The 20,331-nt window shown below is 40.3% G+C and overlaps 1 protein-coding gene across 3 annotated transcripts in view; it reads right to left on the bottom strand.

The window, feature by feature from the left end:
- ano8b (anoctamin 8b) overlaps positions 1 to 20,331 on the bottom strand; it is a 39,949-nt gene that overhangs the window by 4,127 nt on the left and 15,491 nt on the right. For 2 of the 3 annotated variants that reach the window (XM_044198514.1, XM_044198516.1), the window contains 17 exons: positions 12,837 to 12,947; positions 11,614 to 11,746; positions 8,316 to 8,454; positions 8,098 to 8,194; positions 7,699 to 7,815; positions 7,411 to 7,538; positions 7,144 to 7,305; positions 6,874 to 7,026; positions 6,428 to 6,554; positions 6,155 to 6,210; positions 5,954 to 6,028; positions 3,564 to 3,808; positions 3,020 to 3,179; positions 2,458 to 2,856; positions 1,566 to 1,757; positions 1,111 to 1,242; positions 367 to 477 (listed from right to left, as the gene is read on the bottom strand). In XM_044198514.1, the coding sequence (XP_044054449.1) occupies positions 367 to 477; positions 1,111 to 1,242; positions 1,566 to 1,757; positions 2,458 to 2,856; positions 3,020 to 3,179; positions 3,564 to 3,808; positions 5,954 to 6,028; positions 6,155 to 6,210; positions 6,428 to 6,554; positions 6,874 to 7,026; positions 7,144 to 7,305; positions 7,411 to 7,538; positions 7,699 to 7,815; positions 8,098 to 8,194; positions 8,316 to 8,454; positions 11,614 to 11,746; positions 12,837 to 12,947 (2,537 nt within the window). Of the gene's footprint in view, positions 1 to 366; positions 478 to 1,110; positions 1,243 to 1,565; positions 1,758 to 2,457; positions 2,857 to 3,019; positions 3,180 to 3,563; positions 3,809 to 5,953; positions 6,029 to 6,154; positions 6,211 to 6,427; positions 6,555 to 6,873; positions 7,027 to 7,143; positions 7,306 to 7,410; positions 7,539 to 7,698; positions 7,816 to 8,097; positions 8,195 to 8,315; positions 8,455 to 11,613; positions 11,747 to 12,836; positions 12,948 to 15,756; positions 15,839 to 20,331 lie in introns of those variants that run through there. The other variant, XM_044198515.1, reaches the window with a different exon arrangement.

Raw genomic sequence — 20,331 nt, 5'->3', positions numbered from 1 at the left:
GCAGTGCTACCCATCTAACAAATCCCTTACTAAAAATTCTGCATTCGTGCTGCAGGGGCCACTACAACCTAATCTCTTTTCTATGTTCTACAAATTGTGTTTCAAAAGTATCACTGCCAAAAGATCACCGGAAGTGTAAAACAAGCAACTTATCTTAGCAGTATAGCAGTGCCGCAGTATAGCGTGTTTGCAGCAGAAAGTTTAGCTCCTCCGATGGCTACTGCTATGGTTTTTCATTATATTACAGTACTCTGGATGGCTTGTTCAAACTGCCTGAATAATTCTTGAACGTGAACTTCATCCATCTGTTGCAACATTTCCATGACAAATAACATTTTCTTGTTCTTATGCTCTCTCATAATTTACCTTAAAGGCCTCCCTGCGCTGAAAATCCAGTTTAGCCATCTCCTCTCTGACCCATGTAGGAATGTCTGGGATGGCCACATGGATGACGTACTTCAGAAGGATAGCAAAGTGCTGCACATAGACAGTCAGGTAGAAAGAGGTCGGGATGAAACAAAAAAATAATAAAATGACAAGGGTCCAATCCCTATCAGATATAGGGCACAATACTCTTTAAGGGTATGTTATTTGAACTAATTCTTGCACAACATCATTTGGGCCATGAAATTCTCCTCCTGATAGGCCTGACTTCTTTATCAGGCCAAGATAGAGCTTAAGGCTGTTTACCTTTTTCCGAATATAGACATGCACAGAGTACAGAGCTAACAGCACCAGTATCTAAAAATGTAAGTAAGAGCAGAAGCACGAAGAGAGCCTCAATTCATCTGTTCATGCTTTTCATAAAGTTCTCCTGGGTCACTAGATGATTACAATGTGTTCTGTAATTATCAGAGAGTAATGTGTGACAACATGTTTCTGTGTGTAAACATTTGTAGCATTTGATCAAGCGATATATTCTGCCATACAACCCTCCAAAGGCTCTGCAGGTAGAAAAATACACACAGTAGTAAACTTGTTTGCAGCCTAAATACCTGGCACATTTTCTGATACTATACATTTTCTGCTGGGTCACACAATGCTGGTGCCCTGAGAAAATGTTGCTGCTCTAAGCACTTCAGGTAGACTAGCAGGAACGAGCTGTGGTACCTCGAGGATGACGATGGAGATGATGGCCATCTCAGGGCTGAGCCACGGGAAGAGACGCTGTAGCTGACCACACTGACCAATCAGGTAACAATTCACTATGATGGCAATCAGGCCCATGGCTTCCATCGCAGTCTGTGAAGGGCAAAAATAAAAGAAAGCTTAACTTAGCTGTTTCTTAACACTGATGTTTTTGCAAAGACTTTGTGCTATACTCTGTACATGAGAATCATTTCAATTTATCTCAGTTCAGTTATTCCAGCTAATTATTGGTAATTGATGTGATTGCTACACAGTTACATTTACATGATCCTCAACATGGTCTTCAACTTTCAAAATGAATATCAGTCCAGTTTTTGTTACATATGACAGCATTACTATAATTGTTTTAATTGTCCCTGTCTTTGGGTGACAGTGAATTCAGTCAATTTACAACCACGGCAGAGTGCATTTCTGACCTGCCACTGGCCGATGCTCTCCACTCTGATTCCAAAGGGCCTCTGCAGACCAGTGCAGAGCTTAAAGGCATCACTGCGGATCTCAATGATGTTGTTGATGAGAGCGCACATGGCAGCCAGAGGGAAGGCAGAGGAGAAGAGCACCACATAGCCAAACTGGACAAACATCTCTTGGTAGTCCTGGAAGGTGTCCTGAGAGGGGCAAAAGGAGTATTAATTAAGTACAGTCTAAATGCTACTATTTGGCAGCTAGAAGACAAGACTGTATTTCTGTAGACCAAATCAATGCGCAATGGTACCAAATAACATAAAATATGTTCTTAGCTTTGTTTAGCTGTCATATAGTCATTTATGACCTTTTGGAACATAATGCAGTGTTATGTCATGTTTTTGTATATTATGACTATTGGCAATGTTAAAAATTTCTGCTTATCTATGTAGAGATTTGGGAAACAAGGATTTCAACTACAGCTTTCCAAATAACTTAAATTTAACAAATCATATCAAATAAGTTTTTGAATCTGACCATAATTAAACATCCCTCTAGCTGTTGTCGTGAGCTTCACAGAAAAGCTGATCTACTTTCTGGTCAGCTTGTCAGCTGACTTATCTGCCGTATTCATGCACACATGCTAGTTTTGTTTTGTGCTTTCAATTTAGCTTGTGTGCATGCTAGAAAGGTAGTAGCTAATGATGATGGTTTGCAAGTGTCTACAACAGAGGTGATGAGTTAACTGTTATCATGACCATTAGTGATAATATGAGAATAATAACACCCAGATAGACTAATTCTGGAATTTACCTTTAAAATGTTTCAAAGGGTGCAAATTGCCATCCTCTAAAAACCTGTGCAGAGTTTACAGAATTAAGTTTAGTATAGAGTCCTTCTTACAGCATAAGTCTGCATGCAGCTCTCCATCTCAGCCTGAGTGAGTGTGGTGCTCGCTCTCTCTTTAGGGGGGTCAATCCATGATTCCCTTTTTGTCTTCGGCTCGGGTCTTTCTGCACTCCTGCCTCTTCTTCTGTGTCGCAGCGATGTGCTGCTCTCAGATCCCGAAGGCAGCGGGGCAGCGCTGGCAGCAGCAGCAGCACCAGCAGCAGCATTAATTCCCTCAGCCACACCTGTCCCTCCTCCACCTGACTCCTTCACATCATGGATGCCATTATCATCATCGTCGTCACACATTTCAAATACAGAGGCAGGGTCCATTCCCTTTTCTACCATAGTGGGGCTCCCCTCCTCCAGGAAACTGTCCATGGGGGGGGCACTGCAGGCTGGCCTTCTGTCCACCTTAACAACAACAACACAGATTAGCAAACACCAAACAACACTATTACTACTATTGCTACTATTAAAAACTGCTGTTACTATGGTATATTTGCATAACTCCTTTCTTAAATATGCTTTGATCACATGTTTACACCTCATAAATTTGTTATCACACAGCTTATACCTTTTCTATGAAACTGACTTTCCTCAACTTCAAACCGCAGTCGATCAGACTTTCCTCCTCCGTCTCTCCTTCACTGAACCTCCCGCTGTCAGCCTCGTCCTTCTCACCTCCCTCCTCCTCATCAGGCACCCCGCATCCCCCGTTCAAACACTTCTTTTCCCTGAGAGAAGTTGAAGGGACATATAGACGTCAGACAAAATGTGAGTGTTAACCGCTCACAGTGGTGTTCAGTGTCCGACTGGCAAGAATCATAACTGCATGCAGATGAAGTGGCTTTTAATTTGAACCCAAGCGGGTCTGTTTTTAGTGACTAATAATTTGAGTGTTGGTGTGAATAACAACTGTAAACACATAAATGTTGTTGTTCATCACACTGATCTTATGGGAAAGTGTCTCTTAATGCATGCATCAAATTGCATTAAGGATTCATATCACCTCCTTTTGACATCCCAATGTTAATACTTGCAACCTTTCATGTACATTTTATTGAAGTGTATGTTTACAGCATATTTAATTGAATGCGAGTTTAAATAATGAGTTTGACCTTCTTTCTGGCCCCAACCCAGGCCTGGTGCCCCTCAGTCCAGGTCCTGGCATGGCCTGGTCGGTGGGAGAGGCCTGGGCTTTTCCAGCTGCCAGCCGGGCATATTTTAGCAGCACCGAGAGCAGCAGGTCCCACACAGCTCGCAGTGTGAGCTCACCCAGCTTGTGGCGCTCATACAGGTAAGGCTGCAGCACCTCCTTCACATTTTGAAGGAACTGGCGAATGATGAGCAGAGTGGCCAGCATCTGACAAGGACAGAGAGAAACAGTCCCAAAAAATTAGCTGCCACACTGAGTGAAAGGGGTTAGAAATGGGTAGATAGAGAAAAAAAAAGGACCAGCAGGACATCATCACAGCAGGTTGAGACAGCAGTAAGATATACCCTCATGGAACAAATGCAACAAATCAATCAAAACACAATTATGTATGCAGACTTTATCCACTAGCAAATCACATAAGGCAGAAAACTACTGCAGAACGGTTCCCTGTACATTAAACATTTCATCTGTCACTGATTGGGGTCCAGAAGTGCAACAACATTTCCCACCCAAAATTACTTTCAGTTTTACCTCCAAATGAGGTGGTTATTTAGTTCATTTGGTGAAACTGTTGATGTTTACAACCTGTTTACAACCTGTGTGATAATCTAACTGCTCATGTTTCTTGCCACATCAAGCTTTGTTGTAGTAATGTTGCTTTGTTTCCAGATCTCAGCAATTACCCTGGCAAGTAAAATATTGTCATAACTGATAGAAATGTTGGCCAAAACTATGGAAATTGAACCCAAGTTGCAATAAACCAGAATTATCCTTTAACACTCAAAATCGAGCAGTGAGTATGTCTTTGGACCTTTAATATACACCCAGAGGATACACATACTGAGAATTGCAGTGTCACAAAACTTACTATTAGTTATTGGCTTTAATCTAAAAGAAATGGTTCCCTAGTCAAATAATGCTGACGCACAATATGCAATAGCTGCTAGCTACAGCACAGAATGCAAACACAAAACCACAATGAATTCCTGACAAGGACATGGACATTAATTTATTTTTAGTCAATGATAGGAGACCTCAGAAATGGAGAAAAGGAGATACTGTTCTCCCACTGCTACCTGCAGGAATGGTCAGCACAGATACATCAGAGCCAGACACTGGCAGAATCAGACTGACAACACCAGATGGTTTTCATTTCAGACACTTAAAGGACTACACTAGTGTTTTTGCATGTTTTAGCCAGGTTTTTCTTACCTTTGGGACAGGTACTGGTTTCTATTCATATCACTAGAGTATGAAAATTTACTGAAAATCATGTCTGCTATATATTTTTCAGTGTTATTTTACTCTTGCATTCCAATGCAGTTGTAAGTGGAATGATTGTTTGGGAAAAAAGTAAATATACTGTGACAAATATTTGTAGAAGCTGGGCTGCACTGGTTGGTAATCAAACATGGGAAAGCTATGAAGTCAGGTGATTTTGACAAGCTCAATGAGGTGGCTCTCTGGCTGAGAGTGTAACAGAAACTGACAAACAGAGTGAGAAACTGAGGTACAAGTGGTGAGAGTTGTATCAGAAAACAATTCACACAAACTGCATGGAAGGAAAAGGCCAATAAAAAAATCCACATTGACTCCACATCCCCATGTCAAAGAAAAAGGCTAAACCACTTAACTACTATAACTAGGAATGATGCTTATTTATGCAGGTGAGGTGGCACAATGGAAGGAAGACGGAAGAATGTGTTGTGAGGTTTTTATCAAATCAGAAATAAAAACTTCAAATCATTTAAACAATCAGACATTATCTTCTAACAGCTACACTTAGAATTCTCTACCGCATTAAACAGCCCATCTATCATTTCTGTCTGGTGAAAGCTACATGTCTCCAAAATATGGAGTTTTTAAGAAGCAAGAAAATTATATAAACTATATGCTGCTACATTAGTAGCAGGTTGGTAGTTCAAGTTCGTGTCGTGATTGGCACGGAGCATGCAAGGTTAAGACAGAGGTGGTCAGAAATGGATCTTTGGCCGCTCGCCCAGACGGTGGATGTACAGGGATCATACTTTGGACCTGAGTAAAGCCCTGAAGAACCAGGGAACAGAGACCACAAGCATCTGGAACTTGAAGAAGAGGCAAGGCAGCACATTGACCTGTACCTGCCGCTGCAGACTCCTTAACAGAGACAACACCAGCAGCATCTTCCAGAGATGGACAAATGGATGGATGGGTAGATGGGTGGTTATGGAAATCAATGCAGAGAGTAAGCAGAGAGAGCAAAGCATTTAAGGATGGGAGTTTGCAACAACAGCAGATATTGGAGGCCAAATGGATTACTGAAGCTAATGCGTGACAGACAAACATTAGAGCTGGGATTGGGATGTTTCTTACCTCTTTCAGCCGCTCCATGTCTTTGAGGTAGAATCCAATGTAAAAAAGGCTGAGATAAGAATTTACAAACTGAAACTGCAAGGGAAAGAAATGCCAGGTGTCATTAAGAAGACAGCTGTGTGAAAAAGTTTTTTTTTTTTTTTTATATATAAGCTTCATCACATGGGTAGTTTAAATGTTATGTAAAGAAAAGCCACTCACAAGAACCATTTTGATAATGAGATTTTTCTCATAGGCACTCTGGAGTCTATAGTTTTCTGTGGAAAAACAATACAAATCATCTCTTATTGTACCCACTGAACCACTAATAAACAATGTAATATACTGTAAAATTAAAACTAATTACTAATTAGAGTTTACAAGAGATTGCTAAAGATCCACAAAGAGCAATTTTATTAAGATTATCTTCTATAAGAGATGCTCTGCTCTGAATGTGAATGTAGATTTGGATAAATCAGGAAGCTTGACTCTCACCCATGTCATTGAGCCAGCAGGCAATTTTCCTGTACACCTCGTCACATGCAGTCACAGTGATAGCTAGCATGATTTTAGGGATGAAGCGAGCTAGCCGAGGCATTTCCTTGATCCCCATCACAAACTCCTGCAGAGACACAATCATAGCTTTTAACTCGTCACCTCCAAGAAAAAAAACATCCAGGGCTTGTAAGCAGTTCTGTTTGCTCTTGGACCAACATTTTGAAGGAGAAGGTATTTTCTCTTGCTTTATTCAATTTCTACCCATAGCCTGTATAACTTAGACATTTAACAGACTTGCTGCATCATTATATCAACCCAACAAAGACATTTGAAGAAACAAAACAAGGACAGATGCAGGTAAGGAGATTTTTAGCACTGAGAATATTATTGCTACATTTATATTAGCAGGACACATAAAAAACTGGTGCTGACAGCAGACTGACCTGCAGCTCAAAGCAGATGAGCATGACCAGGAAGACAAAGCAGAGACAGAGGATACAGATGGGCAGGCTGACCAGCCACCTGAATACACGCCTCCGCCACGGAGGATAGTAGAATTCCTCACATCCTGTTATGGGACTGCAGCGCTTGACTCCCTGCCAAGAGCGAGAGAGAGAGAGAGAGAGAGAGAGAGAGAGAAAGTATGAAAGGGCCTAAAAGAGAAGAGAAGAGGATAGGAAGATGGAAGGAGTCAGAGTTTTAGTTTCTCTCACCCGGAACTGAGGCCGTGGTTCCTCCAGGGATTCAGCAGGCGTGTCCAGTGTTCCCCACTTGTACGCCAGCTCAGCCCCCCTCCTCTTCCACCGCTCCAGAAACAGAGTGGCCCACACCACGTTGAACAGTGCAAACACCACACAGCAGATGTCGCGGCTCGTCTGAAACAACACAAGCACAAACACGCAGATGCTTAAGACTATGATCGGACGATGATCATTTTGGTTAAATAAGTTGTTTTAGGCTATAATAGCTCCTCTCCTCACCTGATCTGACTCAGTGAGCATCCACAGCACAAAGCCGATCACAGCAGGATATAACATAGAAGTGGTGTAAAATCCCAGCCAGGCAAAATACATGGCAATCTTCACTCCAAAGTAGTCACAGATATCATCTGTCAACACCAGTGAAAAATTACAAATTAGAAGGATAATATAACACATTTAATATAAGCAACGTAAGTGATTCACACTGTGTCAAATGTACTTTCTTATGTCTTGAGTGTTATGTATATGTTAGTGTGTCTCTGCACATGAGTATCTTGTTCTATTGACCTAAGGGTTGTTTCTCACAAACAGCCTGGACCCAAGACTTCATCAGCTGACTGAGGATCCTCTGCTCATGGAGAGGAAATACCTGCTGGATCACACCTCGCGCACTCAGCTCCGGGACTGCAGAGAATAATAAAGTATAGAATAAAGCAAGTTTTAAGAAATTACAGTACATTTAATTTGTTAGAGAGAGAAACATAGTTATAAGAAGAGTAGATGTATAAAAACAAAACTAAAACTATTAACTACAGTAAACCTTAAAATCCCTCACAATTGGCTTCTAATAATTTTAAACCCAAACCAACTGAGGGATTATTTCCAAAGCCTGCCAAAGAACTAACTTTAATAAAGTAAAATATCAGAGTGTCTAGCAACACTATACTGATAAAGGCTGCTACTTACTGATTGGCTGGCCCTCCAGGAAGTTGATATTATGAAGTACCTCCCCATGTTTGGCACGTAGATTGTCCAGCCAGTATTTAATGATGCTCTGCCTCTCCTGCAGCGAACAAGACGAGGAGGAAGTAAATACAGGTAATGCCTTGACAACATATTTACTTGCGTGTGTGTGTGTGTGTGTGTGTGTGTGTGTGTGTGTGCCCGCGCGCACTGACACTGACCTGTGACGTAAAGAAGCAGAGCTCGCTCTCAATGTTCTCGTAGATGTAATCCTCCTCACAGGAGAAGCTTCGTGTTCCCCCGCCAAACTCGGGCTTCACCGCTTTCCTCAGTCCCATCTCCTCAGCACCTCGCAACAAACTGCGGGACGACAAAGAGAGAACTTAAACAAAAAAATCCACTCTCAGTGTTACAGAACTTTATATGTAATCTTACTCTTTTATAACAGTGTAAATGGACAATACAAGCAATGTGAAGAAGTCATTTTGTGCTCTAGGAAATTGTGATGGGCATGTTTCACTATTTTTGGACATTATATTTATAAACTATTGATGAATTTGTCATAGAAAACATTTTACTGTAAAATGACCACAGTGTATTTGACCAGTTTTCTATGGGATTACGAAAACCAACAGCAACAACAAAATCACATGGATTGTCCTTCATAGTGTTCAGTCATCTGAACTCTCCTCTAATGCCTTAACCTGATCACTCTCTCTCATCTCATTTCCCATCAGCTCCTCCTGTCTCTCTACCCTCCCCTTCATCATTTTATCTTCCAGAGTCATCTCCTTTGTCCCCACCCCCACCCCCCTTTATCCCATCATCCCTTTCTCCTCTCCTTCTGCCCTTCCCAGTGGCATTGTGCTACAATTGCAGTAATAATGCAGCACCACACCCTCTGATCCCTCTTGGCTGACAGCTCACATCTCTCTCTCTCTCTCTTCTCTCTCTCTCTCTCTCTCTCTCTCTCTCACATGTACATGTATATATAGTTTATACACACACATACAGGAGAACAGCCTAGGTGAGCCTGTAACATCCATCCATCATGCAGCTCTGGGCACTTGGAGGAGCAGTACAGTGAAGTACGTTCACTTTGATGGATTACAGCAGAAATGTGAGGTGTAAGCTTCTGTATCACTGCTGAATACTGCTTAGTGCGCAGCACCATCACAATAAAGGTCCTTGCCTGAGAAAAGGAAGGCTGTATCTATTTAAACCAACTGTTTAGTAATCCAAGCCAATAACTGCAATTCCTTTCAGAGGTGTGCGGCTCCTGCTGCTGCCAGGAATCTTAATGAGATTCCCGTTTTCTTTTTTAATCAAAATCTTTATCGCCTTTTACACCCTCTCTCCCCAAATTCAAGGAGTCTTAATTTGGAGACACAGTCCAAGGGAATGTGTGGACAAAGCTAACCTTGTAAAAGAGCAGAATACTGCTGAGGGAGAGCACTGCACATAAGGTTTATGCTAATTTAGCAAATATCCATCAGACGTAATGTAGAAACTCAGCAGAACAGGACGGCATACTGTAAATTGCCCAGTCAGAGCTGAGGAATGAGTAATGGATGGTATGTCAGCTAAGAAAAGAGGAGGATGATTTACCGTATGTCACACTGAGTATGTTCATTTATAAAATTTAATTAAAAGCAATACATGGAGCCTTTCTGAAAATAACACACACACACACACACACACACACACACACACACACACACACACACACACACACACACACACACACACACACACACACACACACCAGCACTGAACCTGTGACCCCAGCTGTTTTGATGCTGATCTCATACCCAGAGTTTCTACACTGGCAATCGCTCTCTTTCAAAACAAACACATAGGAGAAAGAGCAATTCCATTTAAGATGATAGGATAATATAAAACAAGCCTGCATATGATAGCAAAAACACCTGGAGCCCTCAGCTGGTATTCTCACATAGCTAACAGAAGGCTAGAAAGGAAAATCCTTACAAGTTTAGTATGCAAAGGGAATGACTATTCAAGGTGAGTTTGAGAGGATAGAATACTTTCTGGGTGATCTTTTCTATCACATGAAATGTAGGTCAACCTATCTAGCAGCAGGTTTGTATGTGTTTGTAGGAATGTGTACTTCGTGTCAGACAGCAATCATTTTCCTTGAGCATTTCATCTAAAACCTACTGGCCCACATTCAGAAAGCACTCTCTTCATCCTCCTACCACATTACCCTTCCTCAATCCTCCCTGTTCTTTTCTCTTTGTCTTTCTGCTTCCTTCCCTTCCCTTTTCTCTTGTTCTCTCTTTGCATCCATCTCAATCGGTCTCTTTCTTCGTTCCTTCCGGCCATCTGTCTATTGCTATTCCATTCATGGGCAAAAGGTTTGGTTGAGACTCTCAGGATTTTTTTCTGAGAGGCCCGTTGTTCAATGCACAGTCAGCAGAGAGGACTCCACATTTGTCAAGAGGTGAAATGCAGTATGGAACAGCGAGTGCCACCCTGATCTCCAGGATTGTATTTCTCAGTATTTATACACCAATGTCAATGCCGAGATCAAAATGACCCTGGGCTCATGACCAGTTCCCCTGGGGATTTTTTCAAAACAAGAGACTGTGTCTGGGCAGTGTAATCAGAACGAATACAATCCATACGGTTTAGCCTGACTCTAACCTTTAAATAACCTGCAGCATAGCAGCCAGCAGCCAAGCAGAGCAGTCGTACTGATACACCAGGCATCATGGCAGCTTCTCTAATGATTCACTGTGTATGAGCTAAACTATTGTGCTTACTATAGCTGCAGCTAAATATAATACCATAATAAAGGAAGGTACAATTTTACACCAGTACAGAACAGCAGGTACATTTTAGCCTTTAACATCCCAACTCCAGTAGTAGCATTTAAAAATAACTAAACCTCAAACTACTAGAGGAAGCAGTGATATATACTGTATTATTCATTTGGCAGTTTGTTCATTTTCTGTCTCTGTTGAGAAAAGTTACTGCTGTAGCTTCTTGCCTGTATTCTGTCCAGGATGACAGGGTGATTAATTCACACAGCTACAGTTAAAACAGCAGTAACAGCACTACTGTAACAGGTCATGATAGCAAAGCAGAAATCACACAGTGGGTTGTTTTGAGATTTGACGTTCAGCAAGGTTGGAATATTGTTCAGCTAAAGCTAACAGTGTTTATCCTTAAAGGAAAATGTCAAACTGTTCCTTTAAGGATATTAAATCATTGAGAACAACTAATATATCTAACTACCTAGTGAAATTCTACATCCCCACATCTTCAGAAAACTTATTTTTAAATTATAGTCCTATATAAACTCAAGGTATTGTACCTTTTTCATACTTTTTTATTGCATTATATCACATAGTTATTCTAATTTAAATCCAATAAATAACAGTAAGTAGTTAGTTGCAGCCATACTGTCAAGATTAAGCACATAAGAAATGAATGACTAAATACACCCTTGCAAAAATGTGTTGCTAATAACAGATAACATTTGTAGAGAGTCCTTACTTTTCATATGTAGCGGTGACGAAGAATGCGTAGACTTGTGTGTGCTTATGATGTCGTATCTGGATGATGAGCTCTGGGATTCCCAGCCGGATGTGGTTCAGTAGCCATAGCAACGTGTGGTCATCTGTAGTGTCTGTGGCAGGAAATGAAAAATAAAAATACATTTTCAACCATACCCACGCATCACTGTACACGGGAGCTGCCAAATACTCCCACAGTCTTGTACTATTTATTCCTGAGCAACAGCTGGAGGTTAAGTGTCGTACTAACACTTGAGAATGACTCTTCTTCTCTGCTTTCTTAGCTGGTTCAGGCTATGGCTAAGAAAGTTAAGTGAGGTAGTATCATGAACATAATAGTCATGATCCTCTTCTTTATTATCAACACTATATAACTATATAAATTCCTACTGTTGCAGATAATATTTAACATTATCTGCTGCTTGGTGCTAGGTAGGGATCTCTGTTCTTTAAGAGATACATAATCATCTAAAATTTATTTAGATGTGAGAAATTAAAGTAATAAAATATTATTGCTTTCTTCCTTGCCTGGAGAATGGGAAGGTACATTTATAGCTTTATATTTATAACACAAATTCAGAATGAAATTATGGAATAAGATCACATTTTACATTTTGTGGGGCTGCAGCATTAAAATATAAAGGTGTTTCATATGGCAAATTTGTGTTAAATTGCATAATGCAAATATGTCTGTGTGTGTGCTCTTGTATTTCTTTATTTGTGGAGGACCAATATTTAAACCTTAAGACTCCTCACTTCTTCAAAGGACTGTTTGAGGGTTAGAACTTGGTGTTATGGTTTAGTGGAGCTGAAACAATTAGCCAGAAAATTATCACTATCACTATTTTTTTATAACTGCTAAATTGTGATTTTCAAGAAAAAATGCCAAACATTTGCTGGTTCCAGCTTCTCAAATGTGAGGGTTTGCTGCTTTTCTTTGTCTATGATCGAATACTGAATGTCTTTAGGTTTTGAACTGTTGAATTTTTGAGATTGTGTTTGGCCTTTTTTCACTGCAGTTTTTAATAATTGGCAGATTAATAAATAATCCAAATAAGTGTGGTTTGACTGAGGGTAAGGTGAGGGTAAGGGTTGACCTTAGGCATGTTGTTGTGATAGTTAAGGTTAGGGGTGCATGATATCAATGAGGGTCCTCAAAAGTATAGAAATACAAACATGTGAGGGTGTGTGTGAGTGCCTGACCTGCAAATGTCATGAGGACATCACAGTTCTCTGTGGGCACCGTTTTCATCCAAGACTTATGAGACATGATGTGTCTCCCAGCCTGCAGCAGCCGCTTTCCAAACAATTTATCTGAGAGGGAGGGAGACAGAGAGAGAGACAGATATGGGGAAAAAAAGAGAGAGAGAGTCACCTTTTCATAGTGAAACAGTGTAAGGAGCAATGACATTTCTAACATTTTCGGCAAGCCCCCCTCCAAACCTCTGATCCCCTGCTGCCCCATCACACACACAGACAGACACACACAGACACGCACAAAATCGTCCTTCTCGACGGGACAGATTCAAATGTCACGTCGCTTTGCCTCACAACACGAGATTGACAAAACTAATCCTGCCCTGCCAAGACCAGAGGCCACACATTGTCCACACTCTCTGAATTGTCACATACACACACACACACACACACTCAAGCTCAACTAAATCAACTCAACACATGTAAGTGCAGCTATTTCTCAGTGTTGCGATATGTCCGGAGTCTTAGGAATACCCACATACAAGACTTGAATCAGAATCAAAATCAGAAATACTTTATTGATCCCCGAGGGGAAACTCTTTCATTACAGCTGCTCACTATCACGTCAATGCACACTTGAGAATAGAAGGAATAGAAGTACTAAGCAAATCAAAATATAATACACTATAACACAGGCAGGATAAACTAAGTACAAGTGGATATAAAGTATAAAAGCTAAAGTAAGTGTAAGTACCAAAGTGGATTAAGAGGTTGATTAATAACAGAACAAAATTCATGGCACGATAGGTAAGATTTCGACTATGTGGAATATACAGCCCGCACAGTGAATTTACCTCCTGTGTAGAATTACCATGTCTCTATTCCTGAAGTCAACAGCACACCAAAAATAGCTCTGCTGGAGCCACACAGTAATGTCACATTAAAACACAGTTGCCCTTAATGCAGCAGACTGAAGGAAAACAATGCACAGCATATATTTCTTCTAGGGTGGATACTGTTATGTCATGGAAAAATTGCATTTTTAAAAGAACTGCAATTTTTGTGTCAAGGCTCAAATGAACTTTATCTTCGCTCTGACATCTCATTCATCTATCACTGATCCTGTAGAGTCTCATATTCCCACCGATGTGTGTTTCAGAAAGGCAGCAGTGCCAATAGTTTAAACGGAACTAAGTGATTGTGTAACCAGTGTAACCTCAGACTCTGCTCAGCTGTTAGAGGACAGTTTGTGAAAACCATTTATCGGGTCCTGAATAATGACAGCAGCCTGGAGAGAATGCCCGTCCCACAACAGCCCTGTGATCACTGAGGCATGGAGCGTCAGAGGAGCCGGAAAGTGGGGCACTTTCCAGAGATCACACACAGGCACGTTCAGCATCACAACATTCATCCAAGAATATAATATTTGTTTATTTTAATGTATGCAATCTAAGCAGTAAAAAGTGTTAGATCTCTGTTAGTGGAAGGAAATGAGACCAAAATATGAAAGCTACATATCATCTTACACATACAGTCCATGTACATCCTATTACTGGTTTATGTATTGCTTACATGGTTACAAAAGTGAATACACACACGTGCACACTCACAAAAGGTCAAGGCCATGGCAGGCTGTAAATTTAACCATGATATCACCACTATTTGCATGACGTTGTAAATCACACAGTATCTCTGTGTGTTCTGCGGATCCAATAAACACCTGTCACATAAAAACATCATTGTGCTGCTGCTCAGTGTTTCCCTCAACTTCCTGGAACAGAGAGGGACACATAGTGGGGCTTCCCAGAAACAAGCCTGGTGGTCTTTTCCAGAGAATATATTTATTGTTCATGTTTGCTGCACAAACTAAGTTACTATTTTCAACACCTGCAAGTACATTTTTTGCACTTGGGCTTATTTTCAGAAAGAAATAGGTCTGCTGGCATAGTCCCTGCACTAATCAATATACATAACCAATGGAACAAATTACTAAGTGAAACTGAAAGGGGTCTCCACTAATCTCCACTCTCAACCACATTTTCAGCCACAGCAGCTGTAATAAACCCACTGTACACTACCTGCTCAGCACCAAACAGACAAAGTTAGCGACTAGCTGGTGAACATAGTGATGCATTTAGCAGCTAACGAGCCAGATATTTTCCTCAGGAGTTTGTGGAGACCAAGACAGAGCTACAGTAAAAGGAGAGTGATTGTTGGCAAGAAACAAGACTCCAAATGAATTCTGTAGCTCTGTTTGTGCTGGATGTGTGAAGTAGGCAACTATTTGCTAACACATTCACCAAAACAACTTTATTATGTGATAATATGTCAATGTTGTGTTTACAAAAAGTAAAACAATTAATGCAGCTTTAAATCTTGCCTCAAAATTGATTTTTAGAGATTTGCCTAATAGTTTTTTGCTGCTCAGATGTCACGTCCCTCTGAATTTAATGACAATATTTTAGCTCTTCTTTTACTTGTTTTTATTTATTATCCTCTTTTATTATGTAATTTATAATCTTATCCTTCTGTATCTATGTCATTTTAAAATTCTCTTTTTTAATCATATTTGAAAATTCCTTTATGTTCAAATATTGCAGTTTTAATCTCTCATCTTGCTGCTCTTTTCATTCCCTATGGCATCTCTGGAAAGCACCATGGTTCTCACCTACATAGTTCTATATAAATAAAATAAAGCAAAAAAGAAATTAGAGCCATTCGAGACATAGAAGATGCCAACAAAATCAAAGCCCAGTAAATCTAAGGACTAGTCTACCTTTTCATAAAATTCAACCTAACATATTTTGCTGAAGATATTTTCTGTCAAGATAAATCAAGACATGTTGGAGTTACAAACTTGTACCTGCAAACAGAACTTGACGTAGAGGTAGCAATACTATTTAAAGGATCCTTCTTCAGTACTTACAAAGAGGCTGTGACAACTTAATCTGGTTCCACACTGCTCTTCCCCTCTGAAGAACATTTTTAAACATCGCAACAGGCTGAACAGGAAACAGAGCAAGGTATTTTTGACATTTTAATCATGAGTGGTACTCCTAGATACTGAAATCTGACTGGCCGCTCCACTGTGCTTTAGATGTAATGCTGCAGGCAGTGCTCCGACATGACAGCAATTCTAATCAGTCCTGTATTCATCGCTGAGGGCAACACACACAGCACACACACACACACACACACACACACACACACACACACACACACTCTGGAACAGTCAGCAGATTGGTTTCAACACTTCCACAATGCTTCAATTTATGGCCCAATACTGAGCATGTGTCCAGGTGGTTTGCATGTATTTGTGTGTTTGTTACCTGTTTTTGGTCTTCACCAACCCCTGAGGGGAATATCTGGCTCTTCAGCTGTTAAATGTTGTTCACCAGCTAGTTGCTAACTTTGTCTGTTCTGGGCAGGTAGTTTTACAGAGATTTTTGCTTAAAACAGCTGCCTGCTGCGGCCGAAAATTATGCTGATGAAAGTGAGCTCCGTAGAGCTGAGGGGAACTGCACAGTCACTACGAGCAACACCTTTCATATACAAGCAGTGATGTGATCCACTGGCAATATAAAAATATTGGTTATAGCCACTTTAAGATGTTTTTTTAAGCTATAAGCAGTTCACTGAATAGACAAACTATCAGGAACCTCACCTTCTTCATTTTGAGTCACAGCCCATTATTCACAATTCTTTTTAACTCATTTGCTTCTCATTATCTCCATCTCCCATCTCTCTCTGTGATTGATTTAACGAGGGTAATCGATTTGCATTGATGGCTTTTACCTCATCAGTGTTCTTCAGATATTTTGTATATGCAGTATATGACAGATTTTATACTGAAAAACTTGGTTGGGTAATCTAGTATATTAACATACAAGCAATTACATAGAAAAGTGATCCCAAATGTCGTTCATCTTGGCAAAATAAGTGAATTTCTGAGTTTGAAAGCCTGTAACAGAACCCAGGTTGCTGTTGAGCAGGTTAGCCCAGGACTAGCAGTGATACAGATAAAGCCTGTATTACTCACGGTCTTCAAAGTGAGACGACTGTTCCAGGATTATCAGACAGCAGCCAGGCAGGCACAACTAGCAGGGTATCTTTATGTGATCGGAGTTGATCTCTGAAGCATTTCTGTGTGGTGTTTGTATGTGTGTTTGTGTGTGTCCACACAGGTATTCTGTCTATGTGTGCATGTGTGTGAGCCTGAGATATAAAGTGCCAGATTAATAGGGTGTAAGTCAGTTATGAAACTCAGGTGAAGCACTAAAATGAGCAGGCACTTAAGGAAAGACTTGATGATGCAGTCGCTGTCTTTGCTGGCTGTGTGAGTTTGTTTGATAACTCTCTGGTCTTTATGCTTGGCTGGAGCAGCTTCAGTCAACTTCACTCTGTCAAGTAGGGATTATTTCAAGTTTTGGGCTCAATCTTAAAGCAGCTGGAACAACAGTTTGGGTCAGGGTCAAATGAATACATATTATAGTTGGGAATGTTAATCATGTCACTGTGTAAGCTGTGTATTTCTAGTTAAGCAGAGTAGATTTGATATTATTGAAAATACACCCAGACATATTTTGGTTCCTGAGCCATAGACTGAAAAGGTGATTTATGAAATGATTGCAGTTAACATATTTTGTCCCCTTATGTCAACTTTAAATCAAATGGTGAACTCATATACTGTGATTTTCATTCATTTGTGTAGCTTTGAATGTGGGAATATGAAGGCATCTATGTCCAAAGCATCAGGTGTTTGAGTAGTTTTTAAAAGCTTTTCATCAAAAGATAATTTCATTTGACTCTTCCATAAAGGAACAAAGTAGATGATGCATTTACCTTGCTTTTCCTTTATTATATAAAAACTAACCACTTCATATAGATAATGCAGCGATGGTTTGGAAGGGGACAGGGAGGAGGGGAAGAGGGAGCAGAAATATAGAAGACCTTAAAGAGCATTCTTAGCAAGACTTTGTACTATAAACCTACAGGACCTAAACCGTGATGGAGTACATTTGCAGACCACACATTTACTGTATAACAGTATAAAATTGACTATTATATATTTTCAAGTCATAAGTAGAGCTGGGTATCGGCACTGATTTCCTGAATCGATTAGATTGCGATTCACAAGGTCCCGATTCGATTTCCAAGTCAATTCAATATTCTGTTCGGAGATTCTCAGAAAACTAATGCTGTAAATTGTACAAAGAACCCACTAAACCTGGTACATTATTAAAAATATTAACGTTTACATTAAGAATTTACCCTTAATTTGTCCCTTAATTATATACAGTTCAAGTATTGCATTTCTAACTGTTGTGGTGTTATTTCCGTGTTAAAAGAAAAAGAAAAGATAGATTGTTTGATGACTGCTCACTCAGTCAGTCAGGTGAGTCCGGGAACCTGTATACCTGAATGGCAGATTTTCACTCGACTCACAAACCCTCCGTGATACATGTAAGTTAGCATAATATGTTGTAGAATTTTAGTGTTATTCACGCTTTAATACTGTGTGGTTATGTATCAACATTTATACGCACTGAACTTCCTTCCTCTTACATTTGGCGCATCTATGTGCTGTTTTTCTCAAAGAAAAGTATTCAAGTATAGCAGCACAACTGGAAAGCAGCCATCTGTTAAGATCAAGTATTCCAGTATTGGAGCCCTGATCCGCTGCAGTTAGCTACATAGATAATGTTCAATCTGCTTATCATAGAAACAAAACTCACACGCAGCATTTTTCTCTCTCAGCGCACAAGCGCTTCACTCCAGCACCCTGCCAGCGCTTCTCTGCCAGAAAAAAAAAACGCTATAGCCTATTGACACAAAGATTGATTTCTGATTTTATGAATAGATATCGGATAATTCAAATGAAGATCGATTTGAATCGAAAAAATGTATTTTTTATACCCAGCCCTGTTCATAAGTTCACATCACAGTCCTGAAGATACGGTATGGAGAAAGTCGTGATAACGCAGTACAATGCTTAACAGAAAGAGAATCAGTTAAAGTGATAACCTGCAAGGTTCTTGATTTTCTGGCAAACACTTTGGTGATTAGCAGTAATTGCTTTAGTGTTTTGTATAGGGCCCACTCACTGACAATCACTGCAGCGTCATACTGTGCATTTAATCTGCCTTATTCCAAACAAGCTGAAAATACTTGAGAACACAAAGCAGTATGTGGGTAGAACAGAAAATATGGAATTGATTTTTACTTCAAATTGGATTCACATCAGGTAAAAATAAACAAAATACTTTTCCTTTGCTGCGTGTCGTGGACCAGCTGTTAACAGTGGCACCTTAATGCTTACATACAGTCAGCATCATTAGGAGACAAAATGTTCTTCTTTCTGGCTTTCTGAGGCCTGCAGTGCCGATTGACTGCACTGATATGATGCTGAGGATTTTCACTTTCAAATGCACCCCTAGAAAAAGATGCCTTTGCTAAATATGCCTGGCAACAGTGTGTATTTCCTAGGAGGCAGAAGAGTAGAGCATGAGTTATATCTTCTCAGCAGTGAGTCATTTTGAAGTTTGACTCTTATTTAGCCAGTCTAATAGAGAGACAGATGGACAGACACAAACACACAGATATAACATAATAAAGGCAGAGACTCGAGAGACTGACAGAACTCCCAACATACACAAAGGGAGGACAGCAAACAAAATAAGACAGGCAGAAAGCATTTCTATGACAATCATCTACTGAATGAAACAAATGACCCTATTAGAACGATTACATCAGTAAGTGGGACAGAGAGCCTAATCAGGTTCAAACACCCAACAATTTCCTTAATCATCTCCATCCCTGACTCTGTACATCGCCATCCTGTACAGACAGTACAAGTCCACACCCAGCCACACTGGACCATAAGGCGACACTACTAACAAACCGTGCCCTTTCAAACCTGTTCCCAATTCCCCAAACACACACAACACACAGAGATGCAGATACAGACGCACATTAAAAAACACACACATGCAAACAGAAACAAAAAACATCACTGCATATGCACATATATAGAGGTACAACAACAACGTCCATACTGAGTCATCAAATCATGCAGCTGAAATGTCTGGAATAAATACCAAATCAGACTGTTCCACCTGTGAAGATTATGTGAATCAAGCCATGGATTCTGTAACTGCAGCCTACATGTCTTGAGGGAAGAAAACATAACCATAACGCACCTCTCTTCTTATCTGTCCCTTTCTCTTTCCCCCACTTCTCCCTCCCTCCTGCTTTGTCCAACTTCCAAACACTGACTCGCTTTATTGCTTGTCGCAACAGCCACCTCACTGCACCCTCCCAATGCAAGGTACACAGTCTGCATACATTTTGGCACCAAATCGACAAACACAAACACTGCACACTCCACATTGCATCTTTCTTTTCCACTGGCAGCTGCACACACAGATGTGTTTTAGATTATGTGAAAACCCCCTTTTCCCGTTGCAGCAGAGCACTCCTGTCTCTTTTCGCTTTCTTTCAC

Source organism: Siniperca chuatsi, linkage group LG6, assembly GCF_020085105.1.
Source record: "Siniperca chuatsi isolate FFG_IHB_CAS linkage group LG6, ASM2008510v1, whole genome shotgun sequence".
Classification (NCBI taxonomy): domain Eukaryota; kingdom Metazoa; phylum Chordata; class Actinopteri; order Centrarchiformes; family Sinipercidae; genus Siniperca; species Siniperca chuatsi.
Note: the sequence above shows the minus strand (reverse complement) of the source record. Positions and strands in the feature narration are given on the sequence as shown.